Source organism: Accipiter gentilis, chromosome 4, assembly GCF_929443795.1.
Source record: "Accipiter gentilis chromosome 4, bAccGen1.1, whole genome shotgun sequence".
NCBI classification, from domain to species: Eukaryota; Metazoa; Chordata; class Aves; order Accipitriformes; family Accipitridae; genus Astur; species Astur gentilis.
In genome coordinates this window covers 27,680,691-27,704,196 of record NC_064883.1, presented here as the reverse complement: position 1 = coordinate 27,704,196, position 23,506 = coordinate 27,680,691, and the positions used below count along the sequence as shown (strand labels likewise).

Here is a 23,506-nt window from a genome sequence, read left to right as displayed (position 1 = left end):
ACCCACTAGAAAGAGGACTTCTCCTTTTTCTTCGCCTAAGACGACGACGCTGGCATTTGAGCGGACATTTGTAACCCTGAACATCTAAACGGCATAGATTTGGCCAGTGGAGATTGGTGCGTCGCCATTGCACCAGGCAAAGACAGAACAAAAATTATAAGGGATAAATAAACTGGAAAAAGGCAAAACATTTCAGGTTGACTTTGCAGGATGGGACCAGGAAATATTAGCTGGTAGGGCTGAGCCCTTTTTACCACGTGCATATGGTTACACCTCTGGTTTCCTGCGGAACCGTCAGCGCTTGTGCAGTGCCATTAAAAAAAAAAAAAAAAAAAAAAAAAAAAAAAAAAAAAAAAAAAAGACAAATATTTTTGGGACGGTCCAAAACTGAAAGCCGGAGCTTAATTTATTCTGAGGACTTGAAAGGAACGAGGTCTTCCTTTGTGTCTGTTGCTCCGGGGGAGGGTGTGTGTCGGCTTGGCGCTGAACGCTGCCCGCATCTACATATGTAAACCCAGCAGCGCTTCTCCCCCCCCCACGCCGGTAGGATTGCGGGCGCTGGCAGCTCACAACAATGCTCCCAGACAATACGAAATACGCGGAGCCTGCGCGGCTGCGGCGGAAGGGATTTGGGGGGGGGGGGGTGCTGGCCGGTATTTAGCTTTTGCTCTGGAAGGACCAAATTTGCGCGGTGCCCGGCGGAGCCCGCCGCTCGCCCCGCGGCCGCCCCGTCCTCCTGCCCCATCATTGTCCCTGGCTGCTGTGGTTAGAGGGGTGGGGACACGCAGCAGCCAGACGACGATATCCCGGTCTGCAGAAGAAGGTGTAACGAGAGGCACCAGCAGCAGAAAAGGCTGCAAATCGCTGTCGTGTGGTTGCTATTAGCAACAAATCAGCTGAACAGCCTGCAAACCCCGAGCACCTAGGGCGGAGGTGGCAAGGAAAACGCCAGGGCTGGGGAGGCTGAGGCTGGTGGGCGCTTTCCCGAGGGGACCTCCCGTGCAGCCCCGGGCTGCCTCCCCGGAGGGCGGCCGAGGAGGGCCAGGGCAAGGGGAGACGCTGCTGCCACCGCCGCGCACTGCGCTCCGGGAGAGGGGAAAGGCAACCCACTTAAAAGAGACAAAATGGCAGCTCGTGGCTTGTAGGCATCCCTCTCGGCGCTGAGCGCCTGCCTCGCCTCCGCCGGTCCCCCCTGCTGCCCGCTCCTCCGTGCCCGGGGACTCCCTCTGCGCGCCCGCCGGCCCGGGGGCAGCGCCCCGGCCCGGGCAGCAGCCACGCGGTGTCCCGCCGGGAGTCCAGCCGCTGCCCTTCGCCCTCCGCAACCAGCCCACCCAGCCTGGAAAGCAAACGCCCGTCCCTCGGGATGGGACAGGTCCCGACCGGGTGCGCCGGAGCGCCCGGCGGCCGGGCGGAGCCGCGGCTCCGCGCCCCGCGCAGCCCGGCGCCGGCAGACGGGCTGCCGGCGCCGGGAACCCGCGGAGGGTGTGCGCAGGCTCTTGCGCCCCACGCAGCGACAGCTGCCTCCCAGGGGCATCACTCCCGCAGCACCCCTGCACCTTGGCCGTGCCAACACCTCCCCTTGCAGCGCCGTTTTCGCGTCGCTTTAGGGTTTTTTTGGTTTTGGTTTTCGTTGGGTTTTGCTCTGAGGTTTGGTTGTTGTTCTTTGTTTTATTTTCGCATTTCCCATTTAAAGTTTTGGGGTTGTGTATGCGGGGCTGTTTCGAAGTGGGTTGGTTTTGTTTGTTTCTTTCTTTTCTTTTTTTTTTCAGGATCAGCCCGTTTCGGAGGCCTCCAACAGCCCTCGGCAGATCTTTGGCACAGTGTGTTCTCGCAGATCAGAAAGTGCCTCGTCGAAGAGGCACCTCTCGAGCATCCCCAGCACATGCAGAGGGAGGAGTGAGCAGTGCCGGTGCTGGTAGAGGTGCCCGGGAGCTCTGCGCTGCCCGGGGGCCGCGGGATGCGGGCTGGCGCCTCCCGGCCTCGGCCTCCTCCACCGGGGCTGCGGCGTGCGAGAGGCACCGGCGGCGCGGAGAGCCCGGCGGCGGGCGCGGAGGGGGAAGGGCCGCCGGCCGCCTCTGCTATCGGAAAAGTGCCTCCCTGCCACCGGGGAGATCTCACCCGGCCGCTCCCTGGGGGATAGCCCCCCGCTGCACCGATGAGAGCATCGGCTTGGGGAGCGGGGAAAGCATCTGCCTTTCCCTGGCGCTGGGGAACATGCAGCCCTTTGTCTCTCTAGACGAGGTGCGATATTCAGCTGCGTGCCATGAAAATACAGGCGCCAAATGGCTACCGCGGCCCCCTCCCCTCTCTGGGGGAGGTCGGGGAGCCCCGGGGCCCCGCCAGGCCCTGGGGAGGGCTGGGGCCGGCCGGCCTCTGAGGGAGGCCGGGTCCCCGAGGCAGGGCGGACGGGAACACGGGACCGCGGCGCCCCGCGGCCGGCCGGGGGATGCCGCAAAGCCACGTCCCGGTGCCCCCTTCCCGGCAGCCGCATCCCCAAATATCCGGGCTCGCTGGACCGCCCTGAGGGCAGGACGGTGGGGGGAAGGGCCGGGGGGGGGAGCGCAGGGTGGTGCAGGGGCTCCGGCCGCACCGCTACGCCCCGGCGGAGGGCGGCGGCGGCCGGGTGTGCTGCCTGCGGGGCGCGACCGCCTCCCCCCAGCCCGGCCCGGCCCGGCCCGGCCCGGCGCGGCGGCGTAAGCGGGGCACCGCACTCCGCGGCGGCCGCCCGCGCGGGCGGAGGCTGAGCGGGCAGTGCTCCGCAGGGGGGGGGGGAGGGGGCAGTGCGGTGCTGCGCGGAGCGCAGCGGAGCGGAGCGCCCGGGAGGGGGGGGGTCCCCGCGCGCCGCCCCCCGCGCGCCCCGTTCGAATCTGGCGGCGTGCGGGGGAAGTTCCGCGGGCGCGAGGCGGGAGAGCTGCGCAGGCGCAAGATGGCCTCTGCCCGAGCGGCGGCGGCGGGGGGCGCGGAGGCGGCCCGGCCCTCCCGGTGGCGGGGCGGCCGGCGGGGGCGGCCGGCGGGGGCCAGGCCTCGTCCGCGGCGCCGGCGGGGCCGAGCGCCGCGTTTCCGCGCCGGCCCGGGGAGCCGCGTCCCCGCCGGCGGAGGCGGCGCGGAGCGAAGCGCGGTCGTACCCGCAGCTCCCCGCCGGCCTTCCGCGGCCCGGGGGAGCCGGCGGCCGCACGCCCCGGCAGCGGCGGGGCGGCCGGGAGGCCGGCGGGCCCCTCGAACCCCTGAGGCCGTGCCCGCCTCCGGCACCGCCGCTCGCGGCCTTTCCGCGGCCGCCGCTGTCGCGGCCGGCTCGCCCGCGGCTCCGCGGCAGCGACCGGGGATGGGAGTCCCTCTCCCTGCCCGCCCCCGGCAGGGAAAACCTCCGTTAGCCGTGGGATTTGCGTGTCCTTCGTGCTTTACCCGTTACCGACTGATTGTTGGGGGTTTTTGGGGTGGTTGTTTCGGTTTTTTTTTTTAATAGCCCACATCATCCCTGTTAAATAAATACGAATACCCCATCCCCAAAGACGGTGGGACCGAAAAGTGGCCTCGGTCCCCACCGGGCATTAGCAGTTTTTCTGTTGTCCCGGTGGGACTCCTCTGTTAGTCGTGGGGGAAGGAAGCGAAGGAGCCAGAGCCGGGCAAGGTCCTTGCTGCCAGAACGCTTGCAAGTCCAGAATTCATAAAGGACAAAGCAACGGTGGCTCTCGGTGGAGCTCTCGGAGCGGGACAACGACTTTGAACTGAGAAAAGCGGAGATCCGCAGCCCTTCGGACGGGAGAGCCGGTTCCTCTCAGGGCGTCCTCTTGGTGGGAGACAGGCAGAAAACATGAAAAAGAAACTGTTTATAGTAAAATAAAGGAAATCCGTTTCAAGTACCCGGAGTAGAAGCAAGAACGTTAAAAATTAACAGCGGAAACAGGAAACACTTATCTGAGTAAACATTGTCTCAGAATTTCACCGTATGAAAATTGGGAGGGCGCAAGGTGCTCGCCGGGGCCGCGGCCACCCGCCTCCCGCCGCGGTACCTGGCGGCGGGGGCCGCCGCCGCCCCGCGCCGGGGCTGGAAACCGGAGCCGGGCACAGCGAGACGACCCGATCCTCGCGAACCGGTTTGGTGGCAAAGATCGGAACTGCAGGAGTTCCTGCGCGGTGAGAGATGAACAGTCCAGAAGTGATGTTTGGGAGGCAGGAGGAGCACAGCTCTCTGCCACCGGGGCGAAGGGACCGGCGGTCCGAGGCCGCCGCGAAGAAGAGCGGAGCCGCGGGGGCGGCGGAGCTGGAAGGGAGGAGGCTTCCTCCCGGTGCCGGCCCCCGGGAGGACTTGCTTTGGCCGCGCTTTGACAATCCCCGCCGAAAGGAGGGAATCCTCGGGCAGCGTACGGCGGGGGAGGCGGCGAGCGGTCCGTCCGCGGCGGCCGGCGCGGGGCGGGGGAGAGGACCGAGGGCACCGCCGGAGCTGGCAGGACGCCTGCCGCCCGCTTTGCCTCCCCCCGCCGCTCCCGGCGCCCCCCTCCACTACCAGAAAATCGGAGAACGCCGTCTCTGAGCGGAGTTCCCCGAGGGTCCCTCCCTCCGGGGCCGCCCGGGCCCCCGGCGCCGCGGCGGCAGCCGCCCTGCGCTCTCCTCCCCTGCCCACGGGACGCTGCCGGTTCTTCGGGAGTTTCCCGGCTGTGCCCGCCCGCCGGCACCGGCCTGCTGAAGGGCAGCGGCGCAGGTTGTTTTGAGCAACGCTCGGTGCTGGCGGGGACGACGACGCACGAACAGCTCGGCGTAGCAAGCTCGCCATGCTCCCTCTCTTTCTCTTTCTGCGTGTTTCTGCATTCCTTCTCCCGGTTTCTGCCCGTCTTCTCCAGAAGCCCGTGGAGCTCTTCGCGCTCCCTCTCCCTCGGCTTCCCCGGGGCTGGATCGTTACCGCCTGTCCCCCATTCCGGCCGGGCACAGAAGCGCTGCCTGGAGCCGCAGGCAGCTGAAGCAGGGCGGAAAATTTGTTCGGACGAAGACAGAAAAACACCATTTTCCAGCGGGCGCAGACCGCCCCTGCCTCTACCTTTGATCAGATCGCTTGTCGAACAAGCTCGGAAAAACGCAGCAGACTTCGGCTTTATCCCTCGATCTGTATGTATAAATGCAACGTCGGATACTGCGAAGATTCCTCTTACATATAGCGAGCTGAGATTTCTTTCCAAATAGGGAGGGTTTACGTGCATTTGCAGGGAAACCCGCTCGCTCTGTAGCTGCAAAGGAAAATATTGTGAAACCGTGGAGGTTGACACAGCAGCTTCGCGAGTAGAACATCAAGATGCTATCTTTGATCGTCCTCCCAGTTGTGCTTAGCAATATACGCGCATCGCAGTGCCATCTGCCCAGGGCCAGCAGCAAAACAAAAGTTTCACGTGGCAGCACAAACATCCTCAGCGGCTTCTGCAGCTCGGCAAGAGAGCTACTGAAAACGTTTGTTCTTTTCCAGACGGGAGATGTCAAATTGGGAGACGTGGAAAGTGCTGTAAGAGCTTAATAAACCTCGACGGGAATTATCCAGCTCCTGTTTCATTGCTTTGTGCTTCGCGGACACTCTACAAAGACCGAGAATAGTTCCGTTTTGATGCTAAAAGTTGTCATTATCAGCTACTCCCAATATAAATAAGCGCGATTTGGTCAATATGCTAACGTACAAGCCTCCGCTGCAGGTTCAGTGCTGGTCTTTGGGTGAATTAATCCAACCAGTACCGTGTGATTAACTCACATAGTTGAGGGAATCGTGCCAAGATAGACACTCGGTCGCATGGAGAGATATCTTTACATTAAAACGTATTTAGTTCCACCGAGACTTTAAAAAGCAATCCAGAGCAGCACAGGCGGAACCTGGCACTCGCCCTCATCACAAAAACCACGTTCTTCCCTTCCCAGCCGGTGCTTTTTAACAGGGGCTAAGTTTGAACAGATAGGAGGTAAAACCTTTGGCTGACTGGGATGTGAGAATACACCATTTGCTTATTTTTAAGAATAATTCGGGGTCAAATAAAGAACAGCAAATGTTTTCGAGGCAGGCAACCAAAACAAATCACAGCGATTTCTAGGCAATTTTTGTTGTTGTTATTTTAGTACTTTGCTGTTCTGCTCACTAAAATCTTTTGCACACCCAGAAAGACTTCCGGCGAGAACAAGATGTTTGTCCTTTAACACCACATTATCAACAGAGGTCATTTGCTATTTTTCAATGAATTATCCCTTTTATTTGTTTATTTCTTTGATCAGCTATAAATGAAAGTTATTCGTGTATATAAAACTGAAGTTTTTACTGTTGAAATTGAACTGTACATGTTTACTACAGGAAAAAATATCAACTCTTGTTTAACAAGACATTATACATCAATAAGCAATAACCTTGTGGAGGATTTGCAATCACCTGGTCTATAAAAACACGCAGGACAAGTAACAGCAATTTATATGCAAAAGTAATGATTTAATGACTATAAGCAAGACAAAGCAATAAGAATTGTGCTTCTTTTGCAGACTGGAGACAATGAAATGTTTAACTACAATTTTCCCGTACAAACATGAAACAATATCCATATAGAATAAACACCCTCACAAATGTATAACTGATGGGTGATGAACACACACGAAGTTCGACCAAAGCAAAGCACAAACTGAAAAGTGTTCTGGGCTGTTTGGATGTTATGGTGGAAAAGTTCCTTCTACTGAAAAAAATAATACCCTTAGAAGCCTCTAATAAAATGCACCTATTTGCAGGCCATTAAAGAGGAGGCATTCTCCACAATTTATTGGAAATATTAAAGTACCTGTTAAATTTTAATGAAGTTAGTACTGTACCATATACGTATATATTAAAACAAATTTAGATAAAATGCCTTCATCCAGCGTCTTGCTGGTTCCTTAAAATTTATACCAAATAGTTTATGGCTTCTATAATGATTCCATGTGCTTTTAAAAACACAGTCCCACCACATCAAATAATAAAAAGATAATCAAACAGGTCAAAGACTTCCATGTCCCTTAACTTTTTTTTTTTTTTTTTTTTTTTTTTCCTTCACTGCATCACTTCAACATTTGGTAAAGTAAAAATATATCACTTGGAAAAAAAGACAAAGCCAGTGAAATCCTTTTAAGATTGCCAATTGCCTCCAGCTTATCAGAGACTTGAATGTGCTTTCCCAATACTGTAGCTCTCACACGCAAAGTGTTTCTTGCAGTATGAGCAAAGCTCAAACAGGCGGCATCTGCAAGGGTCGAACCAGTTTAGAAATTTAACAACCATATCATGAGTGCATGAAACACAATATTTTCTTTATAGTATTTATAAATATATCATACAATACTGTTTCCTGTTATGTCATATACCAATATGGCATTGTACAATAAGCATAATGCCATCTGATTCTTACAAAAGCGAATCATTTAAACAAGTCAGTAAATAAAACGGTAATACCCGCTTTTAGGCATACAGATTGTAAAACTGAAGTTTACTTTTCTTTTGATCGGTTCTGCGCAGCAACAGAGAAGTAAAAGATGCAACATAAGAATCAAAATGGCTAATACGCAAAAATTGTTATTCACAGTGACATGGCTACATATATGCATTATTCTATGCATATTCTTTCCATTTTGTTGGATTTCAAGATGAAAAAGCACTTGCTTTCTACAGGTTCACAAAACAGCATAAGAACAATAACAATCGAAGAGAACGCAATGGAGGAGTTAGTCTGGATTAACAAACTACTTCCCGGGATTTGTATCGACTTCTGGAGACTCCCGAGTCCAGATGATGGGGACGGAAACAACTCCGCATCACTCAGAACAGGTGAAGGTGTAACTTTTGTTTGCTTCCCAGTCCTCTGAAAACAATTTACATTTCAATCTTGCGTTTCCATTAACGTCCATCCTGAATGTCACCTAGTCCGCCTTTTATAGCCAAGTTCAGTGTCACTACAAAAGAAAGCAATTTGGACGATAGTCACATGGATTAGCATCTATAAAGCTGTAATGGCATGGAGAGACCTATATAAAGGAGGGGGGGGGTGGGGGCAGTAGCCTGGTAGGCACATCAACCAGACGAAGTGGCCGAGGAGCCATTTATCGACGTTTTCCGCGCTCTGTTGGTAAAGGAGGACTGGTGGTTACTGCTGGGGCTGCTGCTGGTGCCGTTCATGGTGCTGGAGATGTGGGGGAACTGGGGGTGAGGAGACTGGACCGGCGTGCTGGGGCTGGGCAAACAGGAGGAGGTGGAGGGGATGCCTCCCGCCGGGCTGCTCGCCTTGTCGCTCCCAGAGTCACTTTCCAGCTCCCCGCTATTATTCAAGCCTTCCCTCTGGTGACTGATCTTCATCCTCTTGCAAGTAGGTCGGACCCGGTATTTGAGGGGGAGAGGCCCGTTCTGCAAGGCAAAGGGGAGACCCTGGTAAGCGCCCTCCCCGGGCCACGACCCGCACCACCTCCCCGCTCCCCGGGGGAGGCACACTGGCCATACTCACCCGCCTCCAGGTATAGATGTAGGCAATATCCATTAGGGTGTAGTAGTCCTTCAGAGGCTCCTCTTCGTACATCACATCGATCTGTTCAAGATATGAATCCTTGCATTAAAGAGCATCCAGGCATTTACCCCTAGCGTACGACTGCTCCGAGGTAGAAGTTGCCCCGCTGCCATATATATCAGAAAACTGAAAAAATGCTATGCCAAAACCAGTGGGGAATAGGGAATTTTCATATCTATTGGATATGTTTTAAATACATTAAGGAGCAATTTCTTGATACCTCGCTATTTACAGCATTAAAAAATTACAGAGTGTCACCAAACTCTCCAGATAGGTATTTTAAAAATAACATTCATGATCCCATCCACATATTGCACACACCAGAAATACTTGGTAGTTAGCACTTGCTGGAACTGGCTGTAATGAGAAAATGAGTGCTAACCAGCAGCAGAAGGCTTAAAATAGCAAGACTGATTTAAAAAAAAAAAAAAATTAAAAAAATTAAAATCACTCTTTCCCCACAGGTACCTGGAAAGTGTTAGGTATATCCATCTTACTCCGCAGGAACTTTCTTAGATGCATCACTGTCATCGCTGCTGGGCAGCGTAAGTATCTTTTGTCATTCACCTGATGGCACAGTAAAGAAAATCAGTCCACTGAGAACAAGCAATTACTCCCACAAAGCTGTACTCTAACATTTTATGTTAATTTTTTTAAAAATGCACTTTATTAGATTATGAGTGATAACAATTTCTGCTGCCTTATAAGGAACAACAGAAGTGGCAAATTACAGTTCCAGGATAAGTAATTAGAAATGCAACTAATTTTATACATAAGGATTTTTATCTCACGGTAAATCTCTTTTTAGAATATATGTATTACATACTGATTTTTAAAATTAATTAATAAATAATTTATTGCAGAATCTGTCAAGAAATCAAATTCCACTTTAAAAGTAACACGTCAGATATTTTTTATTCCGAAAAGTTGTTTACATATACAGCTGTATGAAGATGCTTGACCTCTTCTCTACCTAGCGCCATAATAGGAGGTGTGCTGCTTTTGTTCTAGATACACATATACCTATGTATTCTTTTCAGCTACAAACCTGCCCCAAAAGATGTTTGTGTGTGTTACATTTCTTCTAGAGTAAGAAAAAGTTATTTACCTCTTCCTTTGATTTTTCTTTCTCCTTATTTCCTTTTCGTTCCAGTCTGTGAGAAGAAATGAAACAATTACAACAAATAATAAATATAGCTGCTATCAGTCAGGTAAACATAAAATATTGCCATTCTGGAACTTGCCTATTCTGGTCAAAGAATTCAATGGATAAGCTTATTATCTCGTCGTCTGTTATAATTCTTTTGTCTTCGTCAGCCACTTCTCCCCTGTCTTCATTAGAGCCATTGGCAGCTGCGCAGAAATTTCCACAATAATTTACATTTTGAAATTCAAATCAGGAAGAATGGCAATTCTCAGTACAAGAAAAAAAAAAATCTCCATAGTAAGATTATGAATTAAAGCTACATAACTGTTACAACAATATACTTTTTTAATGCTGAATTTACTTCTTAAAATTTTGTCACAGTAATACATAATTTGTAAGTTAAAAAGGAAACAGTAAAGCATGTAGGTCAATGCTACATTTATTAAAGTTGCGAACGAGTAGCTTTTACCATCGGCCGACGGATGAGCAGCATAAAAATCCCTTCTTCTTTTCATTTCATCTAGATGGAAAAGCATATATTTTTCTTTTAGTGTATACTCTGTAACTCCTGGTATTGATGTAGGATAGCAGTTCTGGGTTTGTTTTTCTACTCTTCAGGAAAAAAAAAAAAAGCCGATTTAACTACTTACTTTTGAAAAGGCCTGGTACTAGCTTGTATACAATATCTTGGAGAGTTTTATCTGACCTGAAAAAAGAACAACCCCAAAACATAAAATTAAGCAGATGAAGCGGTCCTTTAATCCAAGTGGCAGCTCCTCATTCATAATCTTTCACAACAATGAGGCATCTTCTACAAAGTGGGAGGCTAGTCATAAAAAGTTAACTTACAAGCCCTTGTAATCAAACTAACACTGCTCTAAATACCGCTATAAAACAAAACTCATCTGTGCTACCACAACTGAAAAATAATTCTCTCGGACTGAAGGAAGGCCTTCAAAAACTACATGTCCTCCCTAGAAGAGAAAGAGAGCTAAGAGTAACGCTGACAAGAAAAATAGTTCTGAAAGGAGAAGCATGCTTTAAAGGCTTTTGCCCCTTAGCTTGTAAAGTTTCGGCATTGGAAAGTTTTCGTGACAAGGAGCGAGGCAGGGATTGAAGCATGTCTGGGAGATATAGGAAGCGGAGGTAAAAACTGTCGGGATGGTACAGACGAGAATGGGGGAGAGAGAAGAGGCATTGCATCGAGGGTTGGCATATGCAAAAAAAGACCAACAGAAACTTTCAGTCTCGCCTCCAGAGAAATCTTCAATTTCAATCAATGACAAAACTCCAAAGAGAGAGCATAGACACAAGTTAGCTTGTAAATTGACAAGTCCTTTCAGATTTAAATCGCAGACCAAGAGATAACATCGACACGACTACCGCAGGTCTCCCCATATAAAGTAACAGAAGGGATGCAGGGTGCACATTGCATCTTTCTCCTACCTTATATTCAAAAGCGGTCGAGTTTTGTGAACTTGGACATCACAGATAGGACAATACTTGCTGGTCTCCAAGTAACGCACGATACAGGTCTTACAGACTGTAAGTCAAACACGAAAGCCTTTTAATGACGGTCGTAGGTGACGCTCAGATATGCATAGACAGAGGCGCGATTTTCTAAACTATGCAAGCTACAGCAAATCGTCCACTGCCAGCAGCGCGCTGCTTAAGCTAAACAAATACCCAAATAAGCTGCAATTACCATGAAAAGGAGACGCTTAGAGTACATATATTATTACTTTAACAAAGACCGTAGGGCCGTCGTCAGAAAAACTGCACCGCGGCCGGGCCACCGATTTCCCAGCCCGTCGGGGAGGCGGAGGGGCGGCGGTCCCCAGCACCTCGGGGGGGTTTGGGCTTGGCTCGGGGGGGGGGGAGGGCCGGGGAGGGGGCGGTTTGTGCCCCCGGGAAAGCTGGGAAGCGGCGGGGGAACAACGCGGAGCGCCCGATGGTACTTACAGGAGTGGAGGCACTCTATGATGGTTGTTGCATCAATGAAGTACCCGCCGCAGAGCACGCACATGAGATGGGGGTTTAGCTCGGTTATTTTGATTCTGGTTGTTCGGTGCATTTTGGCGTGGCGAGGGGCGGCTCTGAAAGACACACACACACACACACGCAGGACCGGTCAGCGGGGACGAGCGCGGCGGCGGCGTCCCAGGTGCCGAGACCCGGCGCGTCCCCTTCCCCCGTCCAGCCGCATCCCCCGGCGCAGGGGGCGGGGGGGGAGATCAAGCGCGGAAGGCGGCGGCGCGGGGCCGGGCGGCGGGCGAGGGCCGGTCCCGAGGCCGGCGGGGCGGCCCCGCACCGCCCCGCACCGCCCCGGGCCGGCCTGGGCGCAGCCCCGCGGAGGCGCGGCGGCTCCGCGGCACCCACCGCGCCGCTCCCCGGCGGGCACGGGCTCTCTCCGCGGCGCGGCGGGGCACCGGCCGGCGCGGGCTCCCCGGGCGGCTCGGCGGCGATGCGGCGGGGACCTCCGGGCGGGGGCGGGGGGGGGGGGGGGAACGGCGGCGGCGACGACGACGACGGCCGGCCGGGCACCGGGCTGCCGGCGAGCAGCACAAAGGGGAACCAGCGCCTCCCGGTGCGGCTGCCCTGGCATTTCCGGAGAGCGGGGAGGGGCGGCGGGGGGAGGGACGGGGGGGGGACACACACACACGCACCTCGGAGCGGGGCCGGGCACCGGGGCGGCGGGGCCGGCCCGCGAGGGGGGTCCGGGCGGCTGCCGCTGCTGCTCGGTGCCGATCCGGATCTGCTCCGCTCTCCGAGGGGGTTGCTATAGCAACTTACACTTACACTTGGCATCCTGCCACCGCTGGGAACACACGAGAGCCGGGCGGGGGGGCGGCCGGGAGGGGGGGGCGGGCCGGGCCGAGCCGAGCCGGGCCGGGGGGGTGGGACGCGGGGCCCGGGGGCTGGCGGAGGGGGGTGGAGGAGCCGAGGAGCCCGCGGGGGTCTGGGAGCCCCGTTGCGAGGGGAGGGGAGGGGGAGGGCGGGAGGAAGAAGGGGGGGGGGGGGGCGGCCCGGGCGGGGGCGGGGTGCCGCAGCCCGGAGGGTGGCGGTGCGCGGTGCGGGGCGGCGGGGGCGGCCCCGGGCGCGGGGCTGAGCCGGGCTTTGGGGTCTCAGCCCGGCGGAGGCGAGAGCCAGAGGCTCCTCCCGAGCCTCGGCCATTTCGGATCCTCTCAGGGGCCTCTCTCCACGTCGACTCGGTGCGAGGAGCTGGTCTGAGATCGCTCCGCTCCCCCTCCGCTCCCTCCCTCCCTCCCTCCGCCGAGCCGAGCCGTGCCGCGCTGCGCCGCGCTCCCGGGGACCGAGCCCCCCGCACCGCCGGCGGGGTGCCGAGCCCCAGCTCCCGCTCCGCGCCGCCGGCATCCCCTCTCCCCTTTCCTCCGTTCTCTCCTTCCTTCCTTTCTTTCTCCCCCCGCCCCCCCCAACTCTTTCTCTCTCTCTCTCTCTTTCCTTCCACCCCTCTTTTGACTCTCGTTTGAAAAGCCTCCCGCGGACGAAGCGAGCGCCGTGCAAAGTTTTGCAAGAGGTGGAAAGAGATTTGCAGCACCAGGGTAAGGTGTTTGGACGGGAGAAAACAAGCCTCCGGATCCTTAAACAAACCCCCTTTTCGGCAATAAAGCGCACCGGGGCGGGGGGGGGGAAGCCCAAACCGACTTTAAACGGTACATTAGTGACAACATGCGAGGGACCATGTGACCAGATCATTCCTAAAGCTAAATCAACACCTTGTCAACACAATGCAGCGACAAGAGTGAAAAACAAATGTCATTTTCACAGTCTGAAACCCATAAACCCCCATCGGATGCACTGGCACCAACGTTATACGCACACATACTATTTAAAATGAGAGGGACTAAGAGGTAAAGGGGAAAGTACACCGGGGGAAAAAACCCGGTCCGCCACATCAGTTGCAGAGAACATTATTTTCTGTCAACCAGATCCTGAAAAACGTAACGTAACAACGTTGCTCCCACGCAAGCTATTCACTTCCCCATGTCAGCGCTCCCAGTACACCAGCTACTATCCTTGGTCCCCACTCTTCCCGAGGCAGGGCTTGCGAGCCACCTCTCACTGCAGCACCGTGCGAGCTAGAGATGTCTCAAGGTGCGAGGTTCTCCCCAGCCACTGGCAAACTTCGATGTTAGGCAGCCGGGGGGGGGGGGGGGGGGAAGCCAAACCAAAAAAAAACCCCAACACACCAAGCTTTCTGAAAGCTTTGAATTTCGGCCAGACTGCCCAGGACAGGGGTACAATATTCCTCAAGAAGTGTGCACAGCGCCAACGAGCGACCCTAGCTAGGAAACTTCTCTTGCTGCTGCAGGAGAACCCTCGAGTGAGCAGCAGATAAGCCCCCCCAGCATCAAACCGCAGCCGGCCAGCACACAGAAAAGCAAAGTGCAAGAAGAACCATGCCAGACCACGTCCCCAAAGCTGTTCCCAGCCCCGTGCGGGAAAGCAAGACCCCCGCTGCCTTGTACTGCGGTTTAAATGTCGCTTCCAGGCTCCCTGACCCTCCCCGCTTCTTACTTTTAAACTGACACCGAGGGTTTGCTTTTCCCAGAAAAGGCAGAGCCTGGGCTTCTGCGCTCCTCTCCGAAAAGCCCAGCGCCCTGAAGCCGGCGACTCTGAGGTCCCTTTAGGTACTTAAACGTGGGCAAGCTGCCTTCACGGTTCTGTGTTTTATTTGTTCAAGTCACTACCTTATGATTCATAAATATCTGAACCAAAAAACCCAGCAGTGACCGAGGTCACGCAAGTCGGCTGACCGAGAATTCCTTCCCAGCCCTGACAGACTGGGACAAACCTTTCAAGACATTAACGCGTTTATTTCACGCAGGCGTAGCCCCTTCCTAAAAAGAGGGGGATTAAATTCAACCGTGAAACCTGTTTTGTCGAAGCAACCCCTAAATGCGGATTATTTATTGCCCAAAGTTAGCACATTTTCAACGTGCTATGAGCTATCTTTGAAATCAGTGATTTTCTCCAGCGAGCTGAACCAGGCGCCTAACTTCTCCCCAAAAGCCACCCGTAGAGGCACACGCACACGCGTGTCCGTGCCTGCGGGTTTGTAACACGAACGCAGCACTTTTTCCTGCAGCAGCCTGAGCTTAATATTTTGGTACGAGCAAAACCCTTTCAGATTTTTTTTCTGCTCCTGCTGATAGCACGGCGAATACCAACACTTCACACAGTCAATACAAACAGCCTCTTAACCAGGACAATATATATTTGCACACTGACACACGGAACAACTAAACGTAAAATATACGGAGATAATACTCGCTAGAAGTAAACACTGCCAGCCAGCTGATTATTTAGAGGCCTTAAACCGGTTATGTCAAAATGAAGAAAAACAGAAGTGCGTTCTCCTGCTAAGAATCAGCTACATTATTAAAAATCTGTAAAGGCAATAAGCTATCAAACCTTGCTCGACAGGTCTCTAACAGAAAATACATACATAAAAAAGAGAAGCATCGCTCGGGTAGGTTTGTGTACTTTGCACCCATCTCCTCTTGGAAAACTCTCTCATCAGGAATAAAGCAGCCGTCATTCTACGTCTTCACCCATTATCAGTCAGAGCCACTTTTACTATCGAGCCTGTTATTACTCTTTCGCTTAAGAATGGCCACGTATGTTTTAAAGGGGGGACGCTGCTTCTTTCAGAGAAGGCAGACAGAGCTCAAATATCTCTGCCCAGCTCGCCGCAGCGAGGAGAGACCTGGATATTGGCAACGCAGTGCAAAAGGACCCCAATCCCTTAAATCGCCTCCCTGGAACTAGGTGAAGGATACGATCTGTCTACTCAAAAAAAACCAAAAACAAAACCAAAACCAAAAAACAACCCACACTAAAATGTTATTTTTTGTACTATCTAAGCGATCAGGTAGGTCAAGCCTCCGTGTCTCTGGCAAACTGCAGCACAAGTCTGTCTCAGTTTCCAGGACGCACTGCACAGAGTCACTCAAAGTAGTTTTACTGGACTGCATTTCCAGGATCCCCCTGGTCTTTGTGACAGTCCCGTAAAATAAGTTGCTGTGACCACTACAGACTACGCAAAAAAAAACTTTTAACGCCAAGCTTGCAAATGGGCACGCACGCCTAGGTTTTCCTCGACTTTTCTTGAGAGTGCAGGAGTGAATCAAAGTTTCTAGAGGCTGAAAAGTGACTCTCTCACTTTTACAGAAATGCGATTTTTCTGATTATTTTTACCTGATTATTTGCAAATATTTACATTAAACACAGAGAAACATCCCGCGTTATATATTGCCAAGGCCATACAATTACAAAAACATACACCAGGAACTTTCCAGTGGTGCCCATAAGCAGCATGAGGAGCCCACTCGTGACACCTTTAAGATCTGACAAAGGATTTCATGTAAATTTACCCTTCCCGGGCTGAGGAGGAGGGGAAGAAGAAGAAGAAAAAAAAAAACCCAAACAAAAACCCAAAAACCACCAACCCAGAGAAAAGAAATTCAGACCCCCCCCCCCCGCGTCCCACAGACACATCACCTTTGCTCCAAAGGCTCCAGCAAACCGCACGCCCCAGGTCCCCAAGATCGCAGCCAAACTGCTATCCTTACGCCCCCCCAAAAGTTATTTCTCGGTGTTGGCCACCCCTCTCCCCTCCCAGCAGGCACAAACCCCCAAACTTTAGCATTTAGAGCAGAAATGCGAGAGGAGACATTGGAAACAACTGGGAACCGCCATCTTACAACCCATCCAATTTCACACAAGTACTTGTCCAACTTAAGTTAATAACATTTTCTGCTGGGTGCCCCGACGCCTAACAACCCCTCCAGGAGGATCGCTACCCCCCGCTGGCTCTATCCCTATAAAATGGGTGCATTATCTGACATTTTAACCTCCCCCAGACACATTTCTTTCGGGGAGGACTGAAATCACTTGACCCAGGCAGCTCCAGATTTCACGAACGCCCCTGTTTAATCAAAATCTGCCTTTAAACAAAGGGCGCTCAGGCCGGGCTGGCAGCAGGGTCTGGAAATATAAATATTCTCCTCGGGGGCCATGTGCACAGAAAGGTTTTAGGGGGCGTCTGGAGAAAGAAAGGAACTAAAATTTGCAAATGTGGGTGCGTAACGCGAGCGAGTGCACAGGCTGCTGCTGCTGCTGCTGCGTGTCTATATGTGTGTGCGTGTGGCTGGAGCAGCCTGTCAGCGCTTTTCCCATACGGAGAGCTCGGGGGACACCTAGGCTCCCCTTTGCAGCCCCCAAACCGGCCGAAAACCGCCGCCGAGCCCCCTTCGCCCCCCGCCCTTGGTAAGGCGACACCTCGCTTCATACGTACCCGGAAAGCGGAGCCGGTGGGTGACGATCGGAGCGGCCAAAAAAGACAATGAAAGTTAAAAGTCGTTCAGCAGAAAATGAATGTGAGCCAAGCGGCCATCTTGAAATGAACTGCAGACGCTGTCAATTGCAATAAGCTTATTGCCGCCGCCGCCGCTGCGCTCCGCTCATTTTAGTTACAAAACACCCGGGTTTCCTCCTCTCGTCCACCGGCCCTTCTCGCTCCCTCGCTCTCCCTCCGAGTTCGCCGCCCGGGCGGCTCAGGCGCTGGGAGCGCAAAGTCTCCCCGGTCCGGATGGGTCCTCTCTCCACCAGCCCATTGTCTCTCCCTCTGCCCCCCGCTCCGCCTCGCGGCCTCGCTCGCGTGCCTTCTTTTATTAGTATTAGTATTATTATTACGAGTATTATTGTTGTTGTTATTTCATAGTTGGTGGCGGGGACCCGGGGAGGGAAGGAGGGCGGGCGGGCGGGCGGGCGGGAGGAGGGCGGAGGAGGGAAGAATGCAACGCTGAAGGCACACAGTGGAAACTGACACCGTCCCCAAAATGGCTCGGAGTTCGCCCGCCCCGCCAGCGTCACGTGGGGCGCCTCATTCCTTAAGGGCGGCCTGGGAATTAGCGGCGCTGCCGCCGGGGCCCGGCAGCCTCCCCGTGACCCAATCCCGCAACCCGGCCGCCTCCTCCCCCTCCGCCCCCGCCTCCCCCCCCCCCTCCCTCCCTCCCCTCCCCTCCCCTCCCCCGCCCGCCGCCCCCTCCCCTCCCCTCCCCCCGGCCCTGCACGCGCTCGCCCGCGCGCCGCCGATGCCTCCTTTTCCCCGCCGCGCCGACCCCCGGCCCCGCTCCCGCTCCGCGCCCGCGGCTCCCGCCCGCCGCGGCCCGACGCCCTCCTTTCCCCGCGCTCCCTCCGACCGCGACGCCGCTCCCGTTCTCGCCCCCGCCCGCCACCCGCGCCCTCGCCGCCGACGCCGCTCCCCTCCCAGCTGCCGCCCGGGCTCCGCGACACCCCCCTCCGCCCGCCCCCCCCCCCCCCCCCCCCCTCCCGGTCGGTCCCGAGCGCCGCCCGCCTCCGAGCGCCGCCCGCGAGGTGCGTCCCCCGCCCCGCCCCGCCCGGCGCTGCCCTCTCCATCCGCCCCGCAGCAGCACCCCCCCCCCCCTCCCCCGCCCGCCCGCCCGCACACCCGCCGGCCCCACACGCCGCCCGTCCCCCTTCCCCCGCAGCCCTCGCCTCCCTCCGCGCACTTGTTGCGCGCTCCCACTCGCGGCCCCCGACACCGGCCGCCGCCCCGCGCGCCTCTGTCCCGCCACCGGGGGACCGCGCCCGCGGCCTCGCGCCCCCGCCGCCCTCCGCCCGCCCGCGGCCGCGGGACGCGCCCCGCGCCCCTCGCCCCGCCGGGGCCGCCGCCGTCGGGGCGACGCGTGCCCTCGGGGGCCGCGCCGGCGCTTTCCCCGCCCGGAGCGGCGGCGGGAGCGGGCGTCGCGGGGACACGCCGTCGCGGGGACACGCCGTCGCGGGGACCCGCCGCGTCCCCCGCCCCGCGGAGGGGACGGGGAGCGCCGGGCGCCGCCGCCGCCGCCGCCGCCGGAGCGGAGAAGCCCTCGCGGTCGCTCGCCGCCGCCGCCGAGGACAGGACGCCGCCCGCAGCCCGGGCGCGGAGGAGCGGGGAGGGAAGAGCCCTGCTCCGCGCCGGGCGCCGCCGCGGCCAGTGCTCGTCCGCCGCCGCGCTTCCTTCCCCCTCCTCCACCCCCCCCCCTCCGCCGGCAGGTGCGGGTGGGCTCCGCGGCGGCCACCGGAGCCGCCGCGGCGGCCCAGGGCCAGCGGGAGAGGAGGGCGGCGGCCGCGCCGCCGGGCGAGGGGGGGGGGGGGGAGACGCCGTCGAGGCGCAGCCGGCAGCCGGCTCTCCCGCTCAGCCCCGCGGAGCCCCGGCTCTCCGCCAGGCTCCCCGGCTCCGACAATTCGCACGGGACCGGGACCGGGACCGGGACCGGGACCGGGACCGGGACCGGGACCGGGACCGGCCTCGGACTCGCGCGGAGGACGTAGGAGCGGTTGGAGTGGAATAACAAAGCCGCGGCGGGCAGGTTAGCGAACGCGCCGTCGCCGCGGCGCGGGAGGAAGGGATTTTCGCCTCACCGAGCCGGGCTAACGTTTAGCATCTTACTTTTAGGCACAGCTAATTCACCCACAGCAACTGCAGAACGGGAGCGAATAAACTTTATTAGATCCCACAGAAAAATAATCCGTGACAATTCTAAAAATACACAAAGTTAAATAGAAGGAATGCTTTGAAGACACGACAGTTAAGCAACTATTTAACAAAAGTTAATAAAAAAAAATATGACACGAGCAAGGAATACCGAGTCCGGTCATAAAAAAGTTATTTCACTTAATTCGCATCCAAGGACTTACTTAAAAAAAAAAAAAAAAAAAGAACTGTTTGCATCAAGAGATGAAAGACATTTGTCATTTAGAAGACACTCAGGAATGAGAGTACTTCAGCTCAGCAGGCTGACACCTTCCTTCCATCACATCTGAGTCGCTCTTTCTAGACTTTTTGCAGCATCTTTTAGTTTTCCAACTAAATCCTAAGAGATGAAATACTGTCTTAGGATAGGATAAACACATTTTTTAAAAGGTCAGCTAGAGGAACGGAATATTTGTTTTACACAGAGAGAGAGAGAGGCAAGGGAAACCAGCACCTTATACCACAAAGAAACGTTGCAACTGATGAACAATGCCAGCAAGTAATTAAATAGCTCCCTATTTTACAATGTAGTAAGCAAAGTGGGAACTGAAGGAAAACACCTTTTAACGTACATTATCTACTAAAATAGATCACTACTCTTAACATGGAGATTTTATCGGTATCGTTAAGATGGCCAACGCTGACATTTGCTCTAGGCTTTGAAGTACTATATACATTTCTAAAATACTGAAAATATTTGGAATGCTATTTTGTACTAGGACCGTTCTCCGACCAAAGCACGTCAGATTTAACTAAGTCAGCAAACCGATTAAAAACACATTAGTAAGAAAAGGACGACTTTTGAGGCACACGTTAGAAAAGCAGAGGTGTAAACCTGAAGTTTTAATATCTTGCTTTTCCTCTCCCCCCAACCCCTCTTCCCAATCCTCCACGGTTTGGTCACTTCCAAGCATTACAATACCCCTATTGTTCAGTTACACATTTAAATCGCTAAACAAAGATCAACATTTGTTTCAGTACGTTTCTTACATGTCATTAACACCACTGAAGAGCCTTCAGCTCGTTCTCTATTTTTAACCATGACACACTTAAATCATTGAACCAGCTTCTTTAATAATTTCTCTATAGCACGGGGAAATCAGGGTTTCAGAAAAATTATGTATGTCCTCCCATATATATATATATATATTACAGTTATGAAAACAGACAAAATATTTATGCACATATGTAAAACACTCCCCATGCAACTAAAATCAGTTACTTTGCAACTTTATTTGAGTAGACAGGAAAACTACACTTGGATAATTTTTATAGAAGTTTCTCCCCTACCCTCCTGGTCCTGTGTTTTTTGTTTTGTTTTTTTTTTTTTTTTTTTTTTAATAACAGTATATATAATTTCATTTTGATTGGCAAGTTGTTAAAAATGTTTACATATACAACTAGAGCCAAGCATAGAAACAATGATGAAGGAAAGAAGTACCTGTAGTTGTTCCATCGTGCAACTAAAACTAACATCTGGGTGTGATCCTGAATCACTGTTCTGAAGAAAAAAACAACCAACAATACATGTTTTATTAAAAAAAATATCGTGAAATTGCATTTTTTCCCCTGAGGGTGCTGGGAATACAGTACCTCTACGTTTAAGGTCACCAAGTAGGAAGGCTGGTAAGTTTTATGAAGTTGATTGCTCTAAATTAAAAACAAAGAGCATAGAAAAAAGTCAGGTCTCAGCACTGAAACAGACTGAACAGACACCTTGATGTGTTAAAATTACCTTGATCTGATACTCCAAGCGCCAAGACACATCAGTTATATGGAGAGGAGATCTGCCTATGCTGAAAGACACAACAGTTACAAGTTCCCTACACTAAAAGAAAACATCATTTTCTCAAGCTGTCCATTAATAAAGAACTTTTTTATGATCCTTGTAACATTTTTTGAAAAATTCAAAAAGTTTCTGAAAGGAGGAAGATAAATTTCAAGAGCTGTTGTCTGAAGTTTGTTAAAAATGTAGAATTATTTTTTTTTAATGGAACAATATTTCTTCATCACCTAAAGTATGCATAGGTGTTCCCAGGACAGCTTCAAAGTAGCTGAAATTGAAACTAGCTGTCTGTGTTCACTGATAGACCTACCTTCCCAATAGGATTTCCAATGCATCCTTGTTTTTCTGGGGAAAAAAAAAAATAAAAAATTGCTAGATTCAATAAATCCCTGTGAGAGAAAGAAAACATAAATAGGTTAAAATTGGTTTAAAAACCTGATATTCGGAGCAAAATTGTTCTATTCTCTCCTTGTCCACTTTACAGTCCTCAAGACACGTGCTATAAGGAGAAAGAATTTATTAGTTTTCTGTTAACTCAGCAGTACAGTTTCAAGTAACAACCGCGAGAGAAATGGGGTAGCTTCAAAGTATTAGTACCTTATAGCAGATATGTCGGCTTTCTGCTTTCCTGCCTCCAGAATACACGTTGCAGCCGCAGCATGGCAATGTTTTAATATCGTAGGGTCAATATCTTTCAGGTCTGGATCGTCTAAAATAAATGAATTACTGATGACACACTTATTTGCCAAATCCTCGCACGCAGTACCAAGAGCTGCTGCGCGCCCTTTGAACGGGATATCTTTCCCACAAAAAACCTCAAAATGAAACACATTTGGTGTTTTAGAGCGAAAGGACGGAGCAAGCAGGCAAGGTGTGAGGAGGCGGAGGAGGAGGAGGAGGAGGAGGAGGAGGAGGAGGAGGAGGAGAGGGGCTGAAGCACTGGCTGCTGCAAGCCGTACCAGGCGGGGCTGCCCGGCGATGCACGCCCCGCCGCCTCTCCATCTCCTTCCCATTAAAAAAAGGAGGAGGAGGGGAAAAAAAAAAAAAAAAAAAAAAAAGAAGAAGAAGGAAAACCTCAATTTCCTTTCCAAGCCCCGTCCGCGCTTCTCGCAAGCCCGTCGCCAACGCCGGGGAGCGGAGCCGGAGCCCCCGGCCAGGCGGGGACCGGGGCTGCCCGCCGCCCCCGGCCGCGGGCACCGGCGGCTCCCTCCGTCCGCGGCGGCGGCGGCGGCGTCATTAACACCACCGAATTAATCGCGCCGCCCTGTACTCGCAAGCCGGGCTTGCCGCGGGAAGCGTCCACGCGCGAAAAAAAGAACCGACCAAACACGCTCGCAGCGAAAAAGCCGCCTCCTTGCCCCGCCACGCGGACACGAACGCGCGGGGGACCCCGCCCCCCCCCCCCCCAATAATTCTGGACGGGTTTCAGCTGTAATGAAGCAGGCGCGCATTAGCGATGACACCCCGCGCAGCGGCACCCTGGAGCCGTCCACGGGTGTCGCTCCGGGTGGGAGCCGCCCCGTGTGCGTGTGCTCGGCGGGGGGGGAGGGGGGTGGTGGTGGCGGGGGTGGCCACCGGCCAACGCACCACGGACACGCGCGGGAGACACGCGTGGCGACGCCGGAGGAAAGAACCCGGCCCTCACCGCCCCCCCCCCCCTCCCCCCTCACGCCCTCCTCTCCCCACGCCTTACCCAACCCGCTCTGCGGGTGATGGAGGAGGCTGCGGAAAGCGGCGCGGAGGAGAGCGGCGTAAGGACGGCGGGGGAAACGGCGGGGGTCACCCAACAACCGCCACCCGCCCTGCGCGTACGCCGACAGCTCCATTGTGGGCGCCGTGACCTTCGACACGCGCCCACGTGACGCGCGCGCAGCTGATCGCCGCGACGAGGCGGAGCCGCCGCCGTGGGGCGGGCGGGGGCGGGAGGAGGCGCCGTTCGCCGAGGGCTCCGCGGACGCGGAGCCCTCGGCGAACGGCGCCTCCTCCCGCCTCCCACCCCCCCACCCCCCCCCGCGTATTTTGCTCGCGGGTGGCGAAATGCCTCCCTCCCGCCCCAAATCCTTGAGGCTTGAAGTGAGAGGTGACGCTGTTTGGGGCGTGTTTGGCTCGTCAGGGCTTTTATATTTCTTTAAAAAAAAAAAACCCAAACCAAACCAACCCCCCCCACATCGTGAAAGCGCTTATATCTCCTCAAATCCCTGTAGTCCTTTTATCTCGATACAGCCTTAAACTGCATCCATCGGTGGGAAGCTGGAGAGCCCGCAAATTTCGAGCGATGCGTTCCTGCAGACCTGCCGCCCGCTAACCGAAAACGTCAGGAATAGAGTCATGGCGCTTTCCCCGTCGGTTATTTTGCTTCTGAAATATCTACCTTCGATAACATGTGTCGCAAGGTATTCCCCCGCACACACACCCCGCCCCGAGGTTTATGCGTATCAAACCACATGTTATTTTTCCCTATGGTTATGGCCAGC

General features: G+C 54.4%; 1 protein-coding gene across 3 annotated transcripts; it reads right to left on the bottom strand.

The window, feature by feature from the left end:
* Positions 1 to 5,502: 5,502 nt before the first annotated feature.
* BMI1 (BMI1 proto-oncogene, polycomb ring finger) lies at positions 5,503 to 22,890 on the bottom strand. 3 transcript variants are annotated; one of them, XM_049798220.1, is made up of 14 exons: positions 22,726 to 22,890; positions 21,630 to 21,741; positions 21,468 to 21,531; positions 21,343 to 21,377; positions 20,667 to 20,747; positions 11,647 to 11,780; positions 11,131 to 11,227; positions 10,335 to 10,390; positions 10,154 to 10,204; positions 9,782 to 9,890; positions 9,646 to 9,691; positions 9,006 to 9,104; positions 8,478 to 8,558; positions 5,509 to 8,380 (listed from the first exon to the last, which is right to left on the bottom strand). In XM_049798220.1, the coding sequence occupies exons 1-14, from the start codon at positions 22,856 to 22,858 to the stop codon at positions 8,051 to 8,053; spliced, it is 1,428 nt and encodes a 475-aa protein (XP_049654177.1). In that variant the 5' UTR covers positions 22,859 to 22,890; the 3' UTR covers positions 5,509 to 8,050. The 3 variants fall into 3 exon arrangements, with proteins under 3 accessions (XP_049654174.1, XP_049654177.1, XP_049654175.1); XM_049798217.1 differs by lacking the exons at positions 20,667 to 20,747; positions 21,343 to 21,377; positions 21,468 to 21,531; positions 21,630 to 21,741; positions 22,726 to 22,890 and adding an exon at positions 17,006 to 17,656 and having other exon boundaries at positions 5,503 to 8,380; XM_049798218.1 differs by lacking the exons at positions 5,509 to 8,380; positions 8,478 to 8,558; positions 9,006 to 9,104; ... (4 more) ...; positions 11,131 to 11,227; positions 11,647 to 11,780 and adding exons at positions 19,194 to 19,586; positions 20,840 to 20,896; positions 20,982 to 21,042 and having other exon boundaries at positions 20,688 to 20,747.
* Between the last annotated feature and the right edge of the window lie 616 nt (positions 22,891 to 23,506).

Excerpts from the sequence above, each read along its gene's own strand:
- BMI1 (XM_049798220.1), bottom strand. The coding sequence starts at position 22,858 with ATGGAGCTGTCGGCGTACGCGCAGGGCGGGTGGCGGTTGTTGGGTGAC. Across the intron at positions 21,378-21,467 it reads AATTTTGCTCCGAATATCAG|AAAAACAAGGATGCATTGGA; the intron begins GTTTTTAAACCA and ends TTTTTTCCCCAG. Across the intron at positions 9,891-10,153 it reads TGCTCATCCGTCGGCCGATG|CTGCCAATGGCTCTAATGAA; the intron begins GTAAAAGCTACT and ends ATTTCTGCGCAG.